The sequence below is a fragment of the Bison bison genome, unplaced genomic scaffold (genome assembly GCF_000754665.1).
Source record: "Bison bison bison isolate TAMUID 2011002044 unplaced genomic scaffold, Bison_UMD1.0 scf7180017864280, whole genome shotgun sequence".
NCBI classification, from domain to species: Eukaryota; Metazoa; Chordata; class Mammalia; order Artiodactyla; family Bovidae; genus Bison; species Bison bison.
The window spans coordinates 5,347,048-5,366,647 of NW_011494852.1; the positions used below are offsets into that span (position 1 = coordinate 5,347,048).

General features: G+C 41.0%; 1 protein-coding gene across 6 annotated transcripts in view; it reads left to right on the plus strand.

Moving 5' to 3' along the window:
- Positions 1-19,600, plus strand: part of ZNF383 (zinc finger protein 383) — a 45,967-nt gene that overhangs the window by 13,277 nt on the left and 13,090 nt on the right. For 3 of the 6 annotated variants that reach the window (XM_010849149.1, XM_010849148.1, XM_010849146.1), the window contains exons 1-4: positions 11,086-11,227; positions 14,458-14,696; positions 14,965-15,023; positions 18,638-18,764. In XM_010849149.1, coding sequence (XP_010847451.1) covers positions 14,648-14,696; positions 14,965-15,023; positions 18,638-18,764 — 235 coding nt within the window. In that variant the 5' untranslated portion in view covers positions 11,086-11,227; positions 14,458-14,647. Of the gene's footprint in view, positions 1-1,994; positions 11,228-14,457; positions 14,697-14,964; positions 15,024-18,637; positions 18,765-19,600 lie in introns of those variants that run through there. The other 3 variants (XM_010849144.1, XM_010849143.1, XM_010849147.1) reach the window with 2 other exon arrangements.

Below are 19,600 nucleotides of genomic sequence, written 5' to 3' on the forward strand. Positions count from 1 at the left end.
GATGGCCATTCTGACCAGTGTGAGGTGGTATCTTACTGTGGTTTTGATTTGCATTTCCATGGTGATTAGGTTGAGCACTTTTCATATATCTATTGGCCATCTGAATGTCTTCTTTGGAGAAATACCTATTTAGATCTTCTGCCCATTGTTTGATTGTTTTTTTGTTTGTTTGGTTGTTTGTTTGATATTGAGCTATATGAACTATCTGTATATTTTGGAAATTAAGCCCTTTTCAGTCACATCACTTGCAAATATTTTCTCCCATTCTGTAGGTTGTCTTTTCATTTTGTGTATTGTTGCTTATGCTGTTGCACTGTGTCTTTTTTCTCTCTGTATGCCTTAAACTTCCGTGGCCTTCCCAGTCTCTGTGGTGGTATTAGTACATGAGCAAATCTCTCTCTTGTCCCAGGATCAGCATCACAAACTTTGAAGACAAATAGTATTTTCACTGAATCTCCAGCACAACATATTCTGAGTCTTCCCTATCTACTACTCACATCAAATTAGTTCACTACCTTAGACTTTGGGCTTCCCCGGTCCACAGTGGTAAAGAATCCACCTGCCAATGCCAGTGATGCAGGAGACACAGGTTAGATCTCTGGGTTGTGAATATCCTCTGGATGAGGGAATGGCAACCCACTCCAGCATTCCTGCCTGGGAAATCCCACGGACAGAGGAGCCTGGTGGGCCACAGTCCATGGGATCAAAAAGAGTTGAACACATCTGAGTGACTGAGCATGCATTCACTTTAGACTTATCTCAGGCTAGTCTCCCGTGTAGCTAACTCTCTGATCACTTTCAATATGTCCTCACATCCAATATGTCCTTTATTATGGACCCTATTCTTCTTTATACCCAGCTGAGTGAACTGCAGTTTACTTCTGACTCCCAACAACCCAGAGTCAGCATAAACCCCACAGGTTAACAGCCAAGATTGCTTTCACTCCTGACCCCAGCTGTAAGTCCCACCCACACTTCTGACCAACTGACTATAAATTCAGGTATTTCCATGCCCCCTTGCAGGCTCAATAATTTGCTAAAACAATTCAGAAGACTCAGGGAAGCACTATACTTACAACTGGAGTTTTACTGTAAAGGATATCAGATGAGTTGGTAGGCTTTGGATGCAGAGGTTCCACACCCTCTCCCTGTGAAGTCAAAGTGTGTCAGCCTCCTGGTGAAGCACCAACCAAAAAACTCCACTGAACTTTGGTGTTGAGTTTTTACTGGAGCTTAATTACATAATTATAGTTAAGCATAATTAATTGGCATAATTGATTAGGCCATCAGCCACTCAATCTCTGGCCTCCCTCTCTTTCCCAGGGGTTAAGTAGCTGAAAATCCCAGCCCTCTCATCATATGTTGGGTCTTTCTAGTGAACAGTCCCCATCCTAAATCTGGGGACCCACCATGAGTCACCTCATTAGCACAGTGAAAACACTGCTATCACTCAGTAAATTCAAAGGGTTTTTGAAGCTCTTTGTTAGGAACTAGGGACAAAAATCAAATTTATACTTTATTATACCAGAGAGCCCAAGAATCTTTCCCTGTATGCTTTTATTCCTCTTAGGAGACCTTTAACGGAGGTAAAAAAAAAAAAATTAGCCACTTTGTATAATACATATTGTACGATGATATACTTTGTTTCTTACATATACATATAAGCTCATATAGATGTGTATACAACTAGTCATCTTTTATGCCTAAGCATTGTATATTTACCAACTTTTCCAAATGACTCTGGTCCACATCAATATTTGAGAATCACTGTGGTTTTCTATTTCCATAGATTCTGCCTGCTGCTTCCCACTTTACATCTCATTAATTTTGGGGTATTTCTTGTCCAGTTTTCAGATTCTACAGATACACTTGAAAATTCTATGTCATTTACTACCACATATTGTTTTTACTTTAATTTTTCCATTTCTTTTATAGAAATTTACCTTTTCACAGATGAGGTGGGAGAAGAATATTCACCTTTTATTTTCTTTCAGCTCTGGAATCAATGTGTGAAACCAAGTTATTATCGCTAAAGAAGGAAGTTTACGAAATAGAATCATGCCAGAGGGAAATGATGGGACTTAGAAAACATGGCTTTGAATACTCCAGTTTCAGAGATGTTTTGGAATATAGAAGTCACTTTGAAAAACAACTGGGATATCAAAATGGGCATTTCAGCCAAGAAATACTCACTCATGAGTACATGCCCACATTTGTTCAACAGACATTCTTTACTTTACATCAAATTAACAATGAAGAGAAACCGTATGAGTGTAAGAAATGTGGAAAGGTCTTTAGTCAGAATTCACAATTTCTTCAACATCAGAGAATTCATATTGGCGAAAAATCTTATGAATGTAAAGAGTGTGGGAAATTCTTTAGCTGTGGCTCACATGTTACTCGACATCTGAAAATTCATACAGGTGAAAAACCCTTTGAATGTAAAGAATGTGGAAAGGCCTTCAGCTGTAGCTCATACCTTTCTCAGCATCAGAGAATTCATACGGGTAAGAAACCCTATGAATGTAAGGAATGTGGGAAGGCCTTTAGTTATTGCTCAAATCTTATTGACCATCAGAGAATTCACACTGGTGAAAAACCGTACGAATGTAAAGTATGTGGAAAAGCCTTTACTAAGAGCTCACAACTTTTTCAACATGTGAGAATTCATACAGGTGAGAAACCCTATGAATGCAAGGAATGTGGCAAAGCTTTCACTCAGAGCTCAAAGCTTGTACAGCATCAGAGAATTCATACAGGTGAGAAACCGTATGAGTGCAAAGAATGTGGCAAGGCCTTTAGTAGTGGCTCCGCACTTACTAATCATCAGAGAATTCATACGGGAGAGAAACCCTATGATTGTAAGGAATGTGGGAAGGCTTTTACTCAGAGCTCACAACTTCGTCAACATCAGAGAATACATGCTGGTGAGAAACCTTTTGAATGTCTTGAATGTGGGAAGGCCTTTACTCAGAACTCACAGCTTTTTCAACATCAAAGAATTCATACAGATGAAAAACCATATGAATGTAATGAATGTGGAAAGGCCTTTAATAAATGCTCAAACCTTACTCGACATCTCAGAATTCATACTGGTGAAAAGCCCTATAACTGTAAGGAATGTGGAAAGGCATTTAGTAGTGGCTCAGATCTCATTCGTCATCAGGGAGTTCATACTGATGAATAATAAAAGTTAAAGCTCTTTTCACCTTCCTGATCTTTTAAACAAACAAAAAATTCAGGTTTGATAGTTAGCCTCTCTCACTATTTTTTGTTTATTTTATAAATATATATATATATATTTTAAAAATATATTTCTTAAAATATATTTAATCCAAATATATTTTACTCTAAGGAATTTGGATTCTAAATTGATATTTGTTTGTCTCCACCCCTCTACTCCCCCACCCCATCTTGTACTAATGTCACATCAACAGTTTTATCCTTTCCTACTGTTTTGTTCTACCTTGTTGGTGATATATTATATTCTTGTTTATATTTGCTTGAGTCTCAAGGCTATTCTTCTCTGATCTATATGTTTGTGCTTACACCAGTATCACACTGTTTAAACTGTGTGACTTTGTATGTTATAATTCTTTGTAGAATTAATTATGATCTTGTTTTAGAAGTAAGTTTTAGTCCTTTTGTTTCATTTCACACATTTATATTTTCTTACTAGAAAACAGAATATCAGAAAACTAGAAACTAAAAAAGCCAGGATTAATTGTAATCATGCCATCTATAGATAATGACTTTCAATTGGTAGAGTAAATCCTACCAGACTTTGTTTTTAAAGAAAATGTAGTCATGGTACACATGTTGTACCTTTACCTGATTTTATAATATAGTCAAAAATATGATTGGTATTTCAGTATATAGAGATTTTTATTATTTTTATTGATATATTTAATGACATTTTTAATGACCTTATTATTCATGTTATGGTTGCATCTAATTATTTTTGGTTATAAAATCTTCCTTGATTAATATGACCCAAAGTTTATCTTTGGATGTTTTGGCCTTTTCCTTTTAAAACATCTGCTTTAGTTGGTGAAATTATCTATATTTTGTCCTTGTAAACTGTCTTATTCCTTTCACCAAGCCTAACCCCAATCTCATATGAGAAAGGTAATTAACCACCATTATCAATATTATTTATCTTTCCAGATTTTTTTTAACTTTTTACTTATATATGTTAGTGACATTTTCTTTTTTATGTATTAGTAAATATAATCATGGTGTATGTGTTGGTTTGTTGTATGATTCAATGAATTAATAAATATTCAGAACTTTTCCTATCATGTGGCAAATATCTAGTAAAAGTTGTTCATTATTATCATTGATACGCTCATTTTCATAATTGCCATTATTATTTGTGGAGGGCTTTCCTGGTGGCTCAGGGTAAAGAATCCCCCTGCCAATGCAGGAGACTCGGGTTCAATCCATGGGTCAGGAAGATCCCCTGGAGAAGGAAATGGCAACCTACTCCAGTATTCTTGCCTGGAGAATCCCATGGATTCTTTGGAATCTCAGAGGAGCCTGGCAGGCTACAGTCCATGGGGTCACAAAGAGTTGGACAAAACTGAGTGACTTAAGCAACAATTATTTGTGGAAAGGATTTTAACCATGTTGCTTACCTTTATCTAAGTCAAAAAATTCATAATGAAAAAAGACAAATGAGAGACTTCCCTGATTGTCTAGTAGATAAGACTCCGTGCTCCCGATGAAGGAGGCCTGGGTTTGATCCCTGGTTGGGGAACTAGATCCCACATGCTGCATCTAAGAGTTCCCACGCTGCAACTAAAGATCTCACAGGCTGCAATGAAGACCTGGTGCAGCCAAATAAATAAACAGATATTTTTGGAGGGAGGAGCCTGGTAGGCTACAGTCCATGGGGTTGCAAAGAGTAGGACACGACTGAGAGACTTCACTTTCTCACTTCTATTTTTTAAAAAGAGAGAGAGAAATGAGTGTAATGAACATAGGAAGGTTTTTCCTATCCCCATTATTTGGCTTGAGATTTTAAAAGGGAAAAAAAGTTTTTGTGGGTAGTCTACATTTAGACTTCATTTTTATGCTGCACAAAGATTAATACCCATTTGAAATCCTATGGATATAATGATGGGTTGGTGAAAGCATAACTGTCAAATAAGTAGGAAGAGATAAGAATATTTTTCCTAATTATTCCTCAAAAGTAGAAAATATACAGGGCACATTATTTGACCAGAATGAGCGACAGTAACAAAACAATAGCCAACAAATATCTGAATATTAATTTAGTACTCCTCTTGATTAACGTGGCTTAAGGAACTAAATCCTTAGAATGCATTATTTAAATGTGATTGAGTATGAGAACACAATTGAAAAACCTGTGAGTGGCAGGCAAAATTGTATTGGAAGTTTTAATACTCAGTATGCATGCATACATTAAAGTACTAGAAAGATCATTAAAATGAATACAGAACCCAAAGAGCTAAAACAAGCAAAAATATATCTAAAATATGAACAGAGAAAGTCATTGTTAGTTCTCAAATGCAGAAATAAATGACAAAAGTAAACAATTTAAAATAGAAAATGTATCCGATTGAAAGTAGACAAACCACTGATTCAGGTTGGGGAGTACAAATGACAGCTGAACAGTACCATGAATGAGAAACTGAAATGACTTTCAGTAAAGAATCTGTCTACATTGTGGGAGACCCAGGTTCGATCCCTGGGTCGGGAAGATCCCCTGGAGAAGGGAATGGCAACTCACTCCAGTATTCTTGCCTGAAGAATCCCATGGACAGAGGAGCGTGGCAGGCTACAGTCCATGGGTTCGCAAAAGAGTTGGACACAACTGAGTGACTAATATTTTCATACTTCCTACCTATTTAAATATAAAAGGACATTATCTTTTTGGGTGATTAAAATATTCTGGGATTGGCAGTGTATATTCTAAAAACCACTCTATACTTTAAAAGGGTAAATACATATAGTGTATGATTTTTATCTCAAACTTAAAAGTACTATAGATGTTTTTTAGAATATATCCAAAAATCTGGACAAAGTGTATGATTTTTAGAAAGAAATTGGATTGACTTGATATCAGAATTGACTAGAGAAGTATAAAATCTTTAATAGATTCTCTCCAGAAGGAACATTTTTTAAACCAAAAACATAAATGTCAGGGGAATTCCATGGCAATCCAGTGGTTAGGACTCCATGCTCCCATTGCTGGGAGTCCAGGTTTGATCCCTGATGAGGGAACTAAGATCCTGCGAACCATGAGGTGAAGTAAAAAATTAAACAAATAAATGTCAGCTACACTAAAAACATATATATATATATTTATAGATGAAACTATGAAATGTGTTAGGAACTCTTCCAGGACACAGACTGAGGTGGCAAGTTATCTGATTTTATGAATCTGTCATAACCCTAATGATAAAACTTGCTGGAAGGACACAAAAAAATAATATGCCCAGAATCAGTTATGAAAATATGCAATGTTAAAAATTAGCAAGCTAAATCTAGTAATCTATTGAAAGGAAATAAATACTTGTCACAATCTGAATTTTGGAACAAAACATTTCTAAAAAATCTTTATTTAAATTTGTTACTCACTTTTTGAAATTTGGAAATCAAATCAATTTAGTTAATACAGTGTTCCTTAGTATTTGAACTTGGAAACCAAATAGACTTGGATAGCAAGGGGTTCTTGGAATACAACACAAGACAATTCACATGGAATTTCTAGAATTTAAATAAAATATTATAAGTGAAAATATATTATCAATCCTCAACGTCTTCTAGTTGCACCTTTCTTATCAGTATTTGACAGAATGGGATATATTTTATAAATAAACAAGAGTTATCTGACCTGCTGGAATATCACTGTGTTCATTCATTTATACCCTGTCTACTTCTCGTTTGAAGAGTCTTTAAAACAGCTAATGAATCCAGTCATTGACATGCATTTAGTACGAGGATGTAGTGGGAGGTGGGAAAGAGGCTGTTAAAACAATCACAGAATTTCAACTCTCACTGCAGTTTGAATGTATGGTATGAAAGGTGTTCATTCCCATGATAGTAAGAAAACCAGGGCAAGATAAAATCATACTTAGGAATAAGTTTAGTAAAAGATATGAAAGATCTTTATATGGAAAACTGCAAAACATTGCCAAGGGAAATTAGTCAAGATATGTTTTGTTTTTTTTTTTTTTGGCCCTGCTGCATAACTTGTGAGATCCCAGTTCCCCAACCAGGGATTGAACCTGGGCCCTGGCAATGAAAGTGCAAAGTCCTAACCACTGGACCGCCAGAGAATTCCCTAGAAAAGATCTAAACAGATGGCAATACCATGGCTATGGATTGGAAAATTCAATGTCTTTACTAAAATTTCCCCAAATTTACCTATAGATTCAATACTCTCCTAGCCAAAGTACCAGAATGTTTTTTTAAATTTTAAGTTGATAAAAGCATTCTAAAATTTATAGAGAAATCCAAAGACCTAGAACAACCAAAATCAGTATTGAAAAAGAACAAACTGGAGAACTTCTGATTTCAAGACTTGCTATAGAGCTATGATAAACCAATAAAGACTGTGGTATTTGTCTAAGGATAGACAAATAGGTCAGTGGAGTAGAATAAAAAGTACAAAAATTCACCACAACAGACCCCAGAGCTCATCCTGTATATTCTAGCATGTCACAAAGTAATTTGACCATGAAACCTTTTCCCTCCTACTTGTCATTAATGTTTGTGAGAAATGAACACATTTGGGAAATGTTTACTTAACTAAAATACATGAGTAAGAAGTTAAGTTTAGGAGATTATTGTAGGTAGTTAAAGTATTTGGGGTTAGGAGTTTTCCATGTCTGTAATATTGGATCCTGTAGAAAGTCTCTAAGTTAGTCCTGCTCTTTTCACTGAGACAAATTCTCAGTCTGAGTTAGTCTCAGTTAGCCCTAATACTCTAATTGTGCAGAATAATCTTGATCAATTATTATCACTTTGAACCTAATACTCAAGGAGGGTAAAGGAAGACAGCTTCATTTTTGTCTTACATTGTCATTTTTTGTTTGTTTGTTTTGGCCATACCACACAGCTTGCAGGATATTAGTTCCCCTACCAGGGACTGAACCTGAGCTCTTGACAGTGAGTGTGGCATCCTAACCACTGGACCACCAGGAAATTCACTCTCATTATCACCTTAAACATGCTCAGTGGAGCTAGGTCTTCTCTGATCCTCTTAAACTTTAATTAAAGATCATGATTTTTTTGATCACTCCTACTTACTACAGATAATTTCAGCTCACTAATATAAATATCTTCTTGATGAAGGTGTAAGAGGAGAGTGAAAAATATGGCTTAAAACTCAATGTTCAAAAAACTAAAATCATGGCATCTGGTCCTATCACTTCATGGCAAATGGATGAGGACAAAATGGAAACAGTGGCAGATTTTATTTTCTTGGGCTCCAAAATCACTGGACAGTGACTGCAGCCATGAAATTAAAAGAAGCTTGCTCTTTGGAAGAAAAGCTATGATAAACCTGTGTTTTGTGTTAGTTGCTCAGTCGTGTCTGAGTCTGCGACCCCATGAACTGTAGCCTGCCAGGCTCCTCTGTCCATGGAATTCCCCAGGCAAGAATACTAGTGTGGGTTGCCATTTCCTGCTCCAATGATAAACCTAGATAGCATATTAAAAAGGTGAGACATCACTTTGCTGACAAAGGTCTGTATAGTCAAAGCTATGGTTTTTCCAGTAGTCATGTACAGATGTGAGAGTTGGACATAAAGAAGGCTGGGCACCGAAGAATTGATGCTTTCCAATTATGGTGCTAGAGAAGACTCCTGAGAGTCCCTTGGACAGCAAGGAGATCAAACCAGTCAATCCTAAAGGAAATCAATTCTGAATATTCATTGGAAGGACTGATGCTGATGTTGAAGAGCCAATACTTTGGCCACCTGATGAGAAGAGCCAACTCATTGGAAAAGACCCTGATGCTGGGAAAGATTGAGGGCAGGAGGAGAAGGAGGCAACAGAGGATGAGATGGTTGGATGGCATCATCAACACAATGGACATGAGTCTGAGCAAATTCTGGGAGATAGTGAAGGACACGGAAGCCTGGCGTGCTGTAGTCCATGGGGGTCGCAAAGAGTCAGGCCTTAGAGACTGAACAACAATATAAATATCCAGTCTTCATAGCAGAGTGAAATTAAAACTGCTTTCTCTGCTTTGATCTGTTTGCAGTTCATGACAAATTATATTTTCCAAAAATTGCCATAACTATATTTTTGTTTCCACATGGTCTTCCAGAACCTTGTTATTTTCCCATCAGGAAGTGGAGTGCATGTTCTTTCCCTTTGAATCTGGATGGGCTTTTAAAACTGTAAGTACAGGGGAAATGATGCTCTGTGATTCTGAGACTAGCCATAAGAGGTGATTCATCTTCCATCTGAATCTTTCTCAGGATTTTGAGCTACAGTTTAAGATGTCTGTGTAGCTCAGTCGGTAAAGAATCTGCCTGCAATGTAGGAGACCCGGGTTCGATCCCTGGATTGGGAAGATCCCTTGGAGAAGGAAATGGCAACCCACTCTAGTATCCTTGCCTGGAAAATCTCATGGACAGAGGAGCCTGGTGGACTGCAGTCCACAGGGTCACAAAGAGTCGGGCACGACTGACCGACTGACACTAACACCATGCTGTTAAGAAGCTCAAACTAGCCCACACAGAAAAACCAGATGGACAAACCCTTGAGATTACACGAAATAGATGTCCAGCCAGCTTCCAGTTGCTCCTGGAATTTCACACGTTCCGGGTTTAGCCATCAAGAAAAGTCTGAGCCAGAACTGTCCAGCTAGGCTGTTTCTGAATTCCTGACCCAGAAAAACCATGAAAGATAATAAATGATTGCTGTTGTTTGAAACCACTAAAGTTGAAAGAACAGATATACAAACAGACAATGCCAGATTGTATATTATAATAGAACTCTGACCCACAAAATCTGCAGAAACCAGAAAACCAAACTACAAACTTGGCAGCAACCAGTGCAGAACTCTCAGGACTTGGTCAATAACTGCTAGCTTCCCTATCTTTCACCTCTGCTTCCAACTCAGAACCAACCGGAGAAAACCAAATCACCACCTCCAAACCAACCACAAAAGTTGCACTTTTTGTAGTTGGCTCACCTCTAGCTTCTCTTGGACAATGACCTCCGATCAAAATACACCTGAAGCCTTCCCTTTTTTTTTTCAGTATAAAGCTTTGCCTGTTCCCTGCCAGTTCCCTGCTTTTGAGTCAATGACAAACATAAGCAGTGGTGGCTGCAATACTAGTAATTTGAAGCAACCTAACAAAAATGAGATAATACATTAATTACATAGATGGCCTGTAGAATTTACAAAAATACATTAATTACATAGATGGCCTGTAGAATTTACAAAACATTGTGGAAGAACACAATGTTCAATATATATGATTTTAAAAGCAGGTTAAGAAGACAAATAGTGAAGGACAGGGAAGCCTGGCATGCTGCAGTTCATGCGGTCTCAGAGAGTCAGTTGGGACTTAGCGACAACAAAGAGGACAAATATTTATATGAAAGGATATAAGCTTAAGAGCCTCCTGGCTGGTCCTAGTGGTAAAGAACACTCCTGCCAACGCAGGAGAGGCAAGAGAGGTGGGTTCGATTTCTGGATCGGGAAGATCCCCTGGAGGAGGGCATGGCAACCCACTCCAGTATTCTCGCCTGGAGAATTCCGTGGACAGAGGAGCCTGGCAAGCTACAGTCCATAGGGTCGCAAAGAGTCCTGCACGACTGAAGTGACACAGCACTGCACGCATGTAAGCTTAAACACAGTTATGCCTGAATCGAGAAATTACAGGTGTTTTGTTATTTCTGGTTGTAGACAATAGGACGAGGCGCTTGTCTGGTTTTGTGTTTGTACGCCCAGCCCTCGCAAGCTAGCTGTTTCCACGTGAGACCCTGAGCTCACCTGCTCTGGCCTCGCCACGCCCGGATCGCGCCTTGGGGCGGGGCTTGGAGAGCTTCCCGGCCTGCGCAGGGGCTTCTGGGAGATGTGGTCCAGCCGCCAGGCCTCCGCGCCCGCTTGCGCCCAGACCCCATCGGCTGGGCCTTCTGGGTCGGCGGTGCGGGTGTATCGGGCTCATTGCGTGGAACGAAGGCTGGTGAAGGCCCTGTGGCGGCCTCCATGCCCAAGATCTCCAGGCCTAGAGAGGTGAGTCCCCCAGTTTTACTGGCTGAAGGCAGCGAGAATAGCCGAAGGTCCCCGGATCGTGCGAAAGGGGAAGGTGAAAACCGAAGGTCCGGGAGTCGCGGGGTCTGATGGGGGACGCAGGGAGCATCTTGGTTTTATTGAAATAGGGGTGAATCTCTACGACAATGGTCCCGAGGTTGGTGGCCTGCAGGCATCCATGGGTTGAGGGACTGGAGGGCAGGGTTCCTTGTATTTGGGAGACAGCCTATGCCGGGCATTTTGGTTGGCGAGGCAGCTGGGGCTTTGCAACCCCAGGTTGATGGGGAAGGGACAGTGAAACAGGGTCCAGGGCTTTGGGAGTGTTGACTGGAAAAAAAACCGCACAACCTAAAAGTTTATGTTTTATCTGGTGGCCTTTCTCACATGGCTCTCAGGGACTGCTCTGAAGAGCTAAGGAGGAGCCAGGATTATAGGGGTTTTGTGAGAAAGCCCAGGTAGTTAGAACAAGAAACGATTACTGTTAATTAGAAAAAAACGGACAGCTAAAGTTAATGAACTAAGCGATTTTCTTTGTATGAGGAAGTGCAGGAGTCTGGGCTTCCTGAAATCATTCCTTTGATATGCACCTTAACTATCTAGGGTAAATATGCCTGTCTCCGGCTTGATACCGGTCAGGGTGCACAGTCGGGGCTGGCTGCAGTGGCTGCTGACTAGCTGGCCACAACATCCTTTGTTTACTGATATGGCAGGCAGCATTCTTAGTCCAGAGGGGCAGCTTATGGGGCTGTAAATTCTTAGGTGTTTATGAGGGCAGCTACATGTGTGGAGCTGTAGAGAGGAGTTAGGAAGTGCCCCTTGGTTTGAGATGTAGTAGGGGTCAAGAAAGTGTTAGTCGCTCGTCGTGTTCGACTTGTGCCACCCCATGGACTGTAGTCCACTAGGTTCCTCTGTCCATGGAATTCTCCAGGTAAGAATACTGGACTGGATAGCCATTCCATTCTCCAGGGGATCTTCCTGACCCAGGGATCGAATCTGGGTCTCCTGCGTTCCTGGCAGATTCTTACTATCTAAGCCAACAGGGACGTCGTGAGGTTTGGTGTTTATGGTGACAATATATTCTGGTGTCTCTTATTTTGGAGATAACTTGGACTTTGAGGAGGCGGGGCCAAAATCTTGTATCCTCACTTTTGTTGTAGGTGCTCCTGTGAAACCACCTTCATCTCTGACTCAGTGGGCTTTTATTTTTTTAACACTTCTTTAAAAAAAAATTATTTTAATTTGGCTGTGTTGGGTCTTAGTTGCTACACACATGGTCTTAGATCTTCCTTGTGTCATGCGAGATCTTTAGTTGCGTCATCAGAGCTCTTGTTGAGGCATATGGGATCTAGTTCCCTGACCAGGGATCGAACCTGAGCCCCCTGCATTGAAAGCACAGAGTCTTAGACACTGGACCACCAGGGAAGTCCCTCAGTGGGCTTTTTCTATAAGTGAGCCTAGGGATGTGTTATTAGAGGGATGGGCAGATTGTCTTGGACACCAGGATGGGCTCTTCTCCAGCCAGGCCCTCTATGGATTGCCAAAGGCTTGCTGCCACTTTGCATCTGAGAAACTCCTGAGCTCAAAGTGGTCAGCAGCTTCGCTAAGCTCCCTGATGCTTTGGAGTTGAATGACCTTCCCCTGGGTACTTGCCTCTGGGGTAGCGAAGCCAGGAAGGTCACACCTATGGTCACTGCCATGTGTATGCGTGCTTAGTCAATCAGTCGTGTCCGACTCTTTGTGGACCTATGGACTGTAGCCCACCAGGCTCCTCAGTCCAGAGGATTCTTCAGGCAAAAATACTGGAAATGCTCTGGTCATGCTCTCCTCCAGCAGATCGTCTCAACCCAAGGATCAAACCTGCATCTCCTGTATCTCCTGCATTGCAGGCAGATTCTTTACCCACTGAGTCATTGGGGAAGCCCTCAATCACCTCCCCAGTTATCTGCAGAAGAGAATTCTCCACACTCTTGACCAGTGAGGACCAAAGGGGAGTTGTAAGTCCTTTCTTGTCTCAGTGGAAATTACAGTTCCAGGTGTAAAAGGTGGAGGTATCCCAGTTGGGAGTTTGGTATCACACATGACATGTAAGTCACTGGCCTGGCTGTATCTCTGCAAAGCCCTTCTGAGTGCAGACACATGATAAACTACATATATTTAAAGTGTTCAATTTTATATATTTTGACATTTCAATATACTCATGAAACCCATCATCTCAGTCAAGATGACCAATATATCTTATCACCTCCTAAAGTTTCCTTGTTCACTTTCATAACCATGCTTCCTGACCCTACCTGCCCCCTCCATTTGATGGACACAATCAAATTGCTGTCCTCCAGAAGACTGTACCTACTTACATTCTAAAAGCATAAAAGACTGATCATTTTCCCACAGCCTCTCTAATGAGAAGCTTTTCGGATTTTGAAACATTTATTGATCTGATAGCAAAAAAAAAGAAAAAGAGAAATTCAAGAATTTCACAAGTTTGCCTTTTGAGAATTATAGATCTGTATCCCAAAGGGCTTCTCTGGTGGCTCACATGGTAAAGAATCTGCCTGCAATGCAGGAAACCCTGGGTCAGGAAGATCCTCTGAGAAGGAAAGGGCAACCCACTCCAGTACTTTTATCTGGGAAATCCCATGGACAGAGGAGCCTGGCGGACTACAGTCCATGGGGTTTTGAGAAGTCAGACACAACTGAGCAACTAACATCCCAAAGTGGGGCTTCCCAGGTGGTGTAGCGGTAAAGAACCCACCTGCCAATGCAAGAGATGCAGGAGATACTGGTTTGATCCTTGGGTCAGAAAGATCCCCTGAGGGAGAAAATGGCCACCCACTCCAGTATTATTGCCTGGAGAATTACATGGACAGAAGAGTCTGGTGGGCTACAGTCCATAGTGTCACAAAGAGTTGGACATGACTGAATGACTGAGCATGCACGCATGCATCCCACAGTGGGAAGTTTTCAGGAAATCTTCATGGAGGTGGCAGCATTTGCTGCCATTGACTGGATCAACCTGTGAACTTACAGTCTTGAGAAAGTCAGAGCCGGGTACCCCTGGGAAGTAGGGGCATGCCTTGTACACAGTGGATGCTTAGTAAATGTTTATCACCTTAACTATACTTCAGTTCATTAACAACGTCCTCACTTAAATAGAGAGTCCAGGCCCTAACCTGAAGTCTGGGCTGCTGGGACATCTCCTCTCCTGCCTACAGGAACAAAACAGCTACCTGAGCATGAAGGCCGCAGGAGGCCCCCCACATGCAGGAGTTCCGTCTTTCGTGGAGACAACACCTCCTGAAACTCCCTCTGGATGTTCCAGGTGGAGCTTGGAGAGGCTGAAGAGAGATTCCCCCAGCAGAGCCACTGGGCTACGGGGATTCCCTTCCTAACAGGGCGGGCAGGATGTGGGGCCACGTTGAAGCTGGAATGACCTCAGAGGCTAAGGAAAAAGGTGAGAGTTAAATCACTACTGAAGCATATAGTAGGTATTCAGTGAGTGTTTGGGGGGGCTGGGGACAAAGTATCGGGGTCGAAAGGCTATCTGTGAAAGTATAAAGAGGAAAAATCTTTCTAGGGGAAGGTGTGTCAGGTAATGGTAAACGAGAACCAGTGTCACCAACTGAATGTAACATGCCCCCTTCTCCCTTCTTGGTAACTAAAATACTGGTCTATTTCAGTGAGCCAAGTTCATTTTTCACAGCTTCTTTCTTTTTACCCAGCACTGCCTTCTGAAGACTCTGTCCTTCTTCAGGAAGAGGAGGAAATGCCCAGATTACAGGTAAATTAGAGTCTGCCTTCTCTCCCTGAAAATATCACCCACATACCTCATTTTGAGGGTGTTGGGAGAGGAAAGCAATGCAACACGTATATTGTGCTGGCTCTGGGCTAGACTTATGTTACTCCAGTTTCTCCAAATGTCTGAGCATTGCTGGTAGGAGTGTAAAATAGTATAATATACTTTGAAAAACAGTTTTAGAGTTTCTTATATAATTAAGCACACACTTACCATTGACCCAGAAATCCCATGGTATTTACCCAGAGGAAATGAAAATGTATGTCCACACAAAAATCTGTATGTGACTAGGGGCTTCCTGGGTGGCACAGTGGTAAAGAATCCGCTTGCCAATGCAGGAGAGACAGCTTCGACCCCTCGTCTGGGAAGATCCTACGTGCCGCGGAGCAACCGAGGCTGTGCACCACAACTATTGAGCTTGTGCTCTAGAGCCTGGGAACTGCAACTATTGCACCTACTAAAGCCCATGAGCCCTAGAGCCTGTGCTCTACAACAAGAGAAGCCTCTACAGTGAGCAGTCTGCACACTGCAACTAGACAAGAGCCTACGTGCAGCAACGAAGACACAGCACGGCCAAAAATAAATAAAATTATATTTAAAAAAAAACTGTATGTGACTATTAGCAACTTTGTTTATAATAGCCCCAAACCAGAAATGACCATCAACTGATAAGTAGATAAACAAAATGTCTTATTCCATATAATTAAGAACTACTCAGTTGAAAAAAAAAAAGAACAAACTGCTGATTCATGTAACAACTTGAATAAATATCAAAAGCATTAGGCTGAGAAAGATAAGCCAGATATGAAAGATATGCCAGATAAAATATAAGGTAAAAGATAAGGCAGATATGTGCTGTGTACTTCTCAGGGTGGGACCTGGGGCCCTTTGCTCCAGTGATGCAGGGCTTACACCTGGACAGTGTCTCCTTGAGCAACAAAATGCTAAAAAAATATAAGAGACTAAAAATAACTGCAATAACTGTGCATACACAGTTGGGGCAAATTCTGGACAAAAGATACATAAAGGGCAAAAAACCCCAACTGCCACCTCTGAAGAGCTTGGAGCAAAACCAAGGTGTTGGGAGCAAAAGCAGGTCTTACACATGCCCCTTGCACACAGCATCAACAAAGGGGTAGACAGAACACCTAAGCCATTCCTCCTGCCCAACCACTGGACACACCCCTACTCTCATCCTGTATAAGGAACCAGCTCTGGGGAGGGAGCCAGTGAGCGAGCAAGGGAAGGCTTTACTTGCTTTTAGTCTCCTCTGCTGCTGCAGAGGCCAATAAGGCCTTGCTTGAACTTCTTATCTAACCTCTTGTCATTTTCTGTTGATTGGGAAAGGCCAAGAATCCTGGTCGGTATCAGTTCCATTTATACGAAATTCTAGAACAGGCTAGATTAATCTACAGTGACAGCAGATCATTGGTTGTTGAGAGCAAGGAGTCAGGACAGGGAATCAACTAGGAGCAAACAACACAAGGGAACTTTCTGGAGTGATGGAAATGATTTATGTCGTGATTGCTATGTGAGTTACACAGGGGTATTCTTTTGTCAAAACTCATCAGCTGGTATACTTAGGGTTCATGTTGGTTCACTGGGTATTTAACCTAAATGAGAAATAATTTGTGAACAGAAACAACAAACAACTCACCTCTCAAAAAAAAAAAAAAATCTGTATGGAATACAGGAGATAACTATTTCAGAGAAGAAGAAGGCAGTTCAAAGAAGGATTTCTGGGTTTTTTACCCAGAATCACCTGTTTTTTAGTGCTTCAGCTTTGCGCGAAGGACCGTGTAGTCTGGCTTGACACTCTGCTTGCCCCTGTGTGCTCCCATCATCCCCACCTCATGAGTTAATAGCCCTTTGCAAATCCTCTTTTCCTTATTCTTTATTTGGCAGGCTTAACATTTAGGCCAAAAATGGACCAGAGACCAGGCTGCTGCGGTGTGACACTCTTCTGTTGTCTGATCCTTGCACCATCCTTGATTTCCCCTCATAGCCATTCTGTGTCTTCTCTTTATGCTCTGAACAAACCCCTCCCTAGGAAAGAACCCGTGTTTCCCCATAATTATAGCCACTATTCTGACTTTTCATACTGTAGATTAGTATGATTTTGAACTTTTAAAATAGAAGCTGGATACATACAGTACTCTTCTGTGCCTGTCTTTTCTCAATGTTTGTTGTGAGATTGATCTGTGTTATTTCATGTATATATAGTTTATTTTCGTTTCATGTAGAGCAGTAATTTCCAAAGCTTTTTGGTATCAGGACTCCTTTACAGTTTTGAAAGTGGCTTTTGTTATGTGGGTTATCAATATTACCAGATCAGAAGTTCAAACTAACAAAACTTTAAAGTATTTATTAATCCATTCAAAAATTAATCCATTATAGTTAATATCACATTTTTTTAAAAAAACCTTATTTTCCAGACCAAAAAAAATTGAAAGAATGGAAATGTTTTGTATTTTTGCTAACATCTTTAATGTCTGCCTTAATAGAAAACAGCTGTAATCTTATATCTGCTTCCTCAGTTTCTTTGTTGCAAGATTGCACATCATGTAGCCTCTGAAAAATTCGTCTCTTTAACTGTAAGAGAATGATAGTGGATAAGCCTAATAATATCTTAGAATTATTATTGAAAATAATATTAACTGTACAGACACCACTGACAAGAGCTCAGCGATCCTCATGGGTCCCTGAACCACACTTTGGGAACTGCTACTGAATATTAATCCTTCATGCAACCATACCAAGAGTTTGTATATCTTTCTACTGTGGATGTGTGAGTGGGGATTCGGAGTCCAAAATAAACGTTGTTAGTATATAATCATCAGAGGGAGGTTTCCTAGATAACATGTCTCATTAACCAGAGTCCTTATTTTAGATCTCTGACTTGCTCCTTCCCACACTACTGTCCACTCCTTTTTCTTGCCAGCTGGAACTCCCCACTTTCCTCTGTTCACATTTTAACCATCCCACAAGGCTAATACCTGGCTTTCTCCAGGGTACCTGCCCTCATGGCCCCAGTCTACCCTAGATTCTTTCTCCAGACCCTTCCCTGAGTAAATCTCAAAACTGAGATTTGTTGTGTGGATAGCACCTCTGGAGTTATATAGCCTTTCATGTGCTCTGGTTGAAATTGACTCTTTTACCAGAGAAACTTTAAGGGCTGAAGAGTTTTGTTTTTTCTTTTTGTTAAATCTGCCTCTTGTATCTTTTCCGTGTTCTATATAAGCAGTCCCCAATCTTTTTGGCACCAAAGACCTGTTTCATGGAAGACAGTTTTTCCATGGACCGGTGTGGTGTAGGGGTGGGGGATGATTTTAAGATGGTTCAAGCAACATTACATTTATTGTACTTTATTATTACTACATCAGCTCCACCTCAGATAATCAGGCATTAGATCCTAGAGGTTGGGGCCCCCTATTCTACATAATACAAACAGATGCATAGTTGTGTACCTAAGTGAGTCTGATTCAGGACCCTGCAGACTGCCAGGACCACATATAGATGTCAGAATTCATTGGTGCTTATCAGCTGCATTCCTCTGTGGAGATAGGTATACCTGAGGATAACCATGTTTGTTCTTTTAGCAGCTAGTGACATTCAAGGATGTGGCTGTCGACTTTACTGAGGAGGAGTGGCAGCATCTGGACCCTTCTCAGAGGCACCTGTACCGAGAAGTGATGTTGGAGAACTTTGGGAATCTCATCTCCTTGGGTGAGAATCACATCTTCTAGAACCCATCTGATCTCCTGTATGGAATAAATCCTGAGGGGATTTGCATTTAGCGGTCCACATATTCCTGATCCCTTATGGTAGTGGGTATCAGATTTGAGAAAGCATAAAGATACCTGGGATGAAGGTGAGAGATGCCAGTTCCTATCCAAATTAAAGGAGACTAAAGAGATAAGACAGGGCTTCCCTGGTGGCTGAGATGGTAAATAATCTGCCTGCAGTGCAGGAGACCTGGGTTTGATACCTGGATATCGAATTTGGGCACAGAATCATTACTGCCTGTTCAACCCCTTGAGAATTATTACTGTTGTATATTGCAAATAGGGCTTCCCACATGGCGCTAGTGGTAAAGAACCTACCTGACAATGCAGGAGATGTAAGAGATGCAGGTTCGATTGCTGGGTCGGGAAGATCTGGAGGAGGGCATAATCCCATGGACAGAGGAGCTTGACGGCTTATGGTTCCATAGGGTTGCGAAGAGTTGGACACAACTGAAGCAAGTTAGCACACATACAAATTGCAAATAGGCCTCTTCGCTGAAGTTCCCTGGAACTCCTAGAACAATTTTTTTGTTTTGAGAAGCAAAATATATATTTATTTGTTTATTTGTGTGTTTCTCTGTATGCTGCTGCTAAGTCACTTCAGTCGTGTCCGACTCTGTGACCCCATAGACGGCAGCCCACCAGGCTCCCCCGTCCCTGGGATTCTCCAGGCAAGAACACTGGAGTGGGTTGCCATTTCCTTCTCCAATGCATGAAAGTGAAATGTGAAGGTGATGTCCCTCAGTCGTGTCCGACTCTCAGCGACCCCATGGCTCC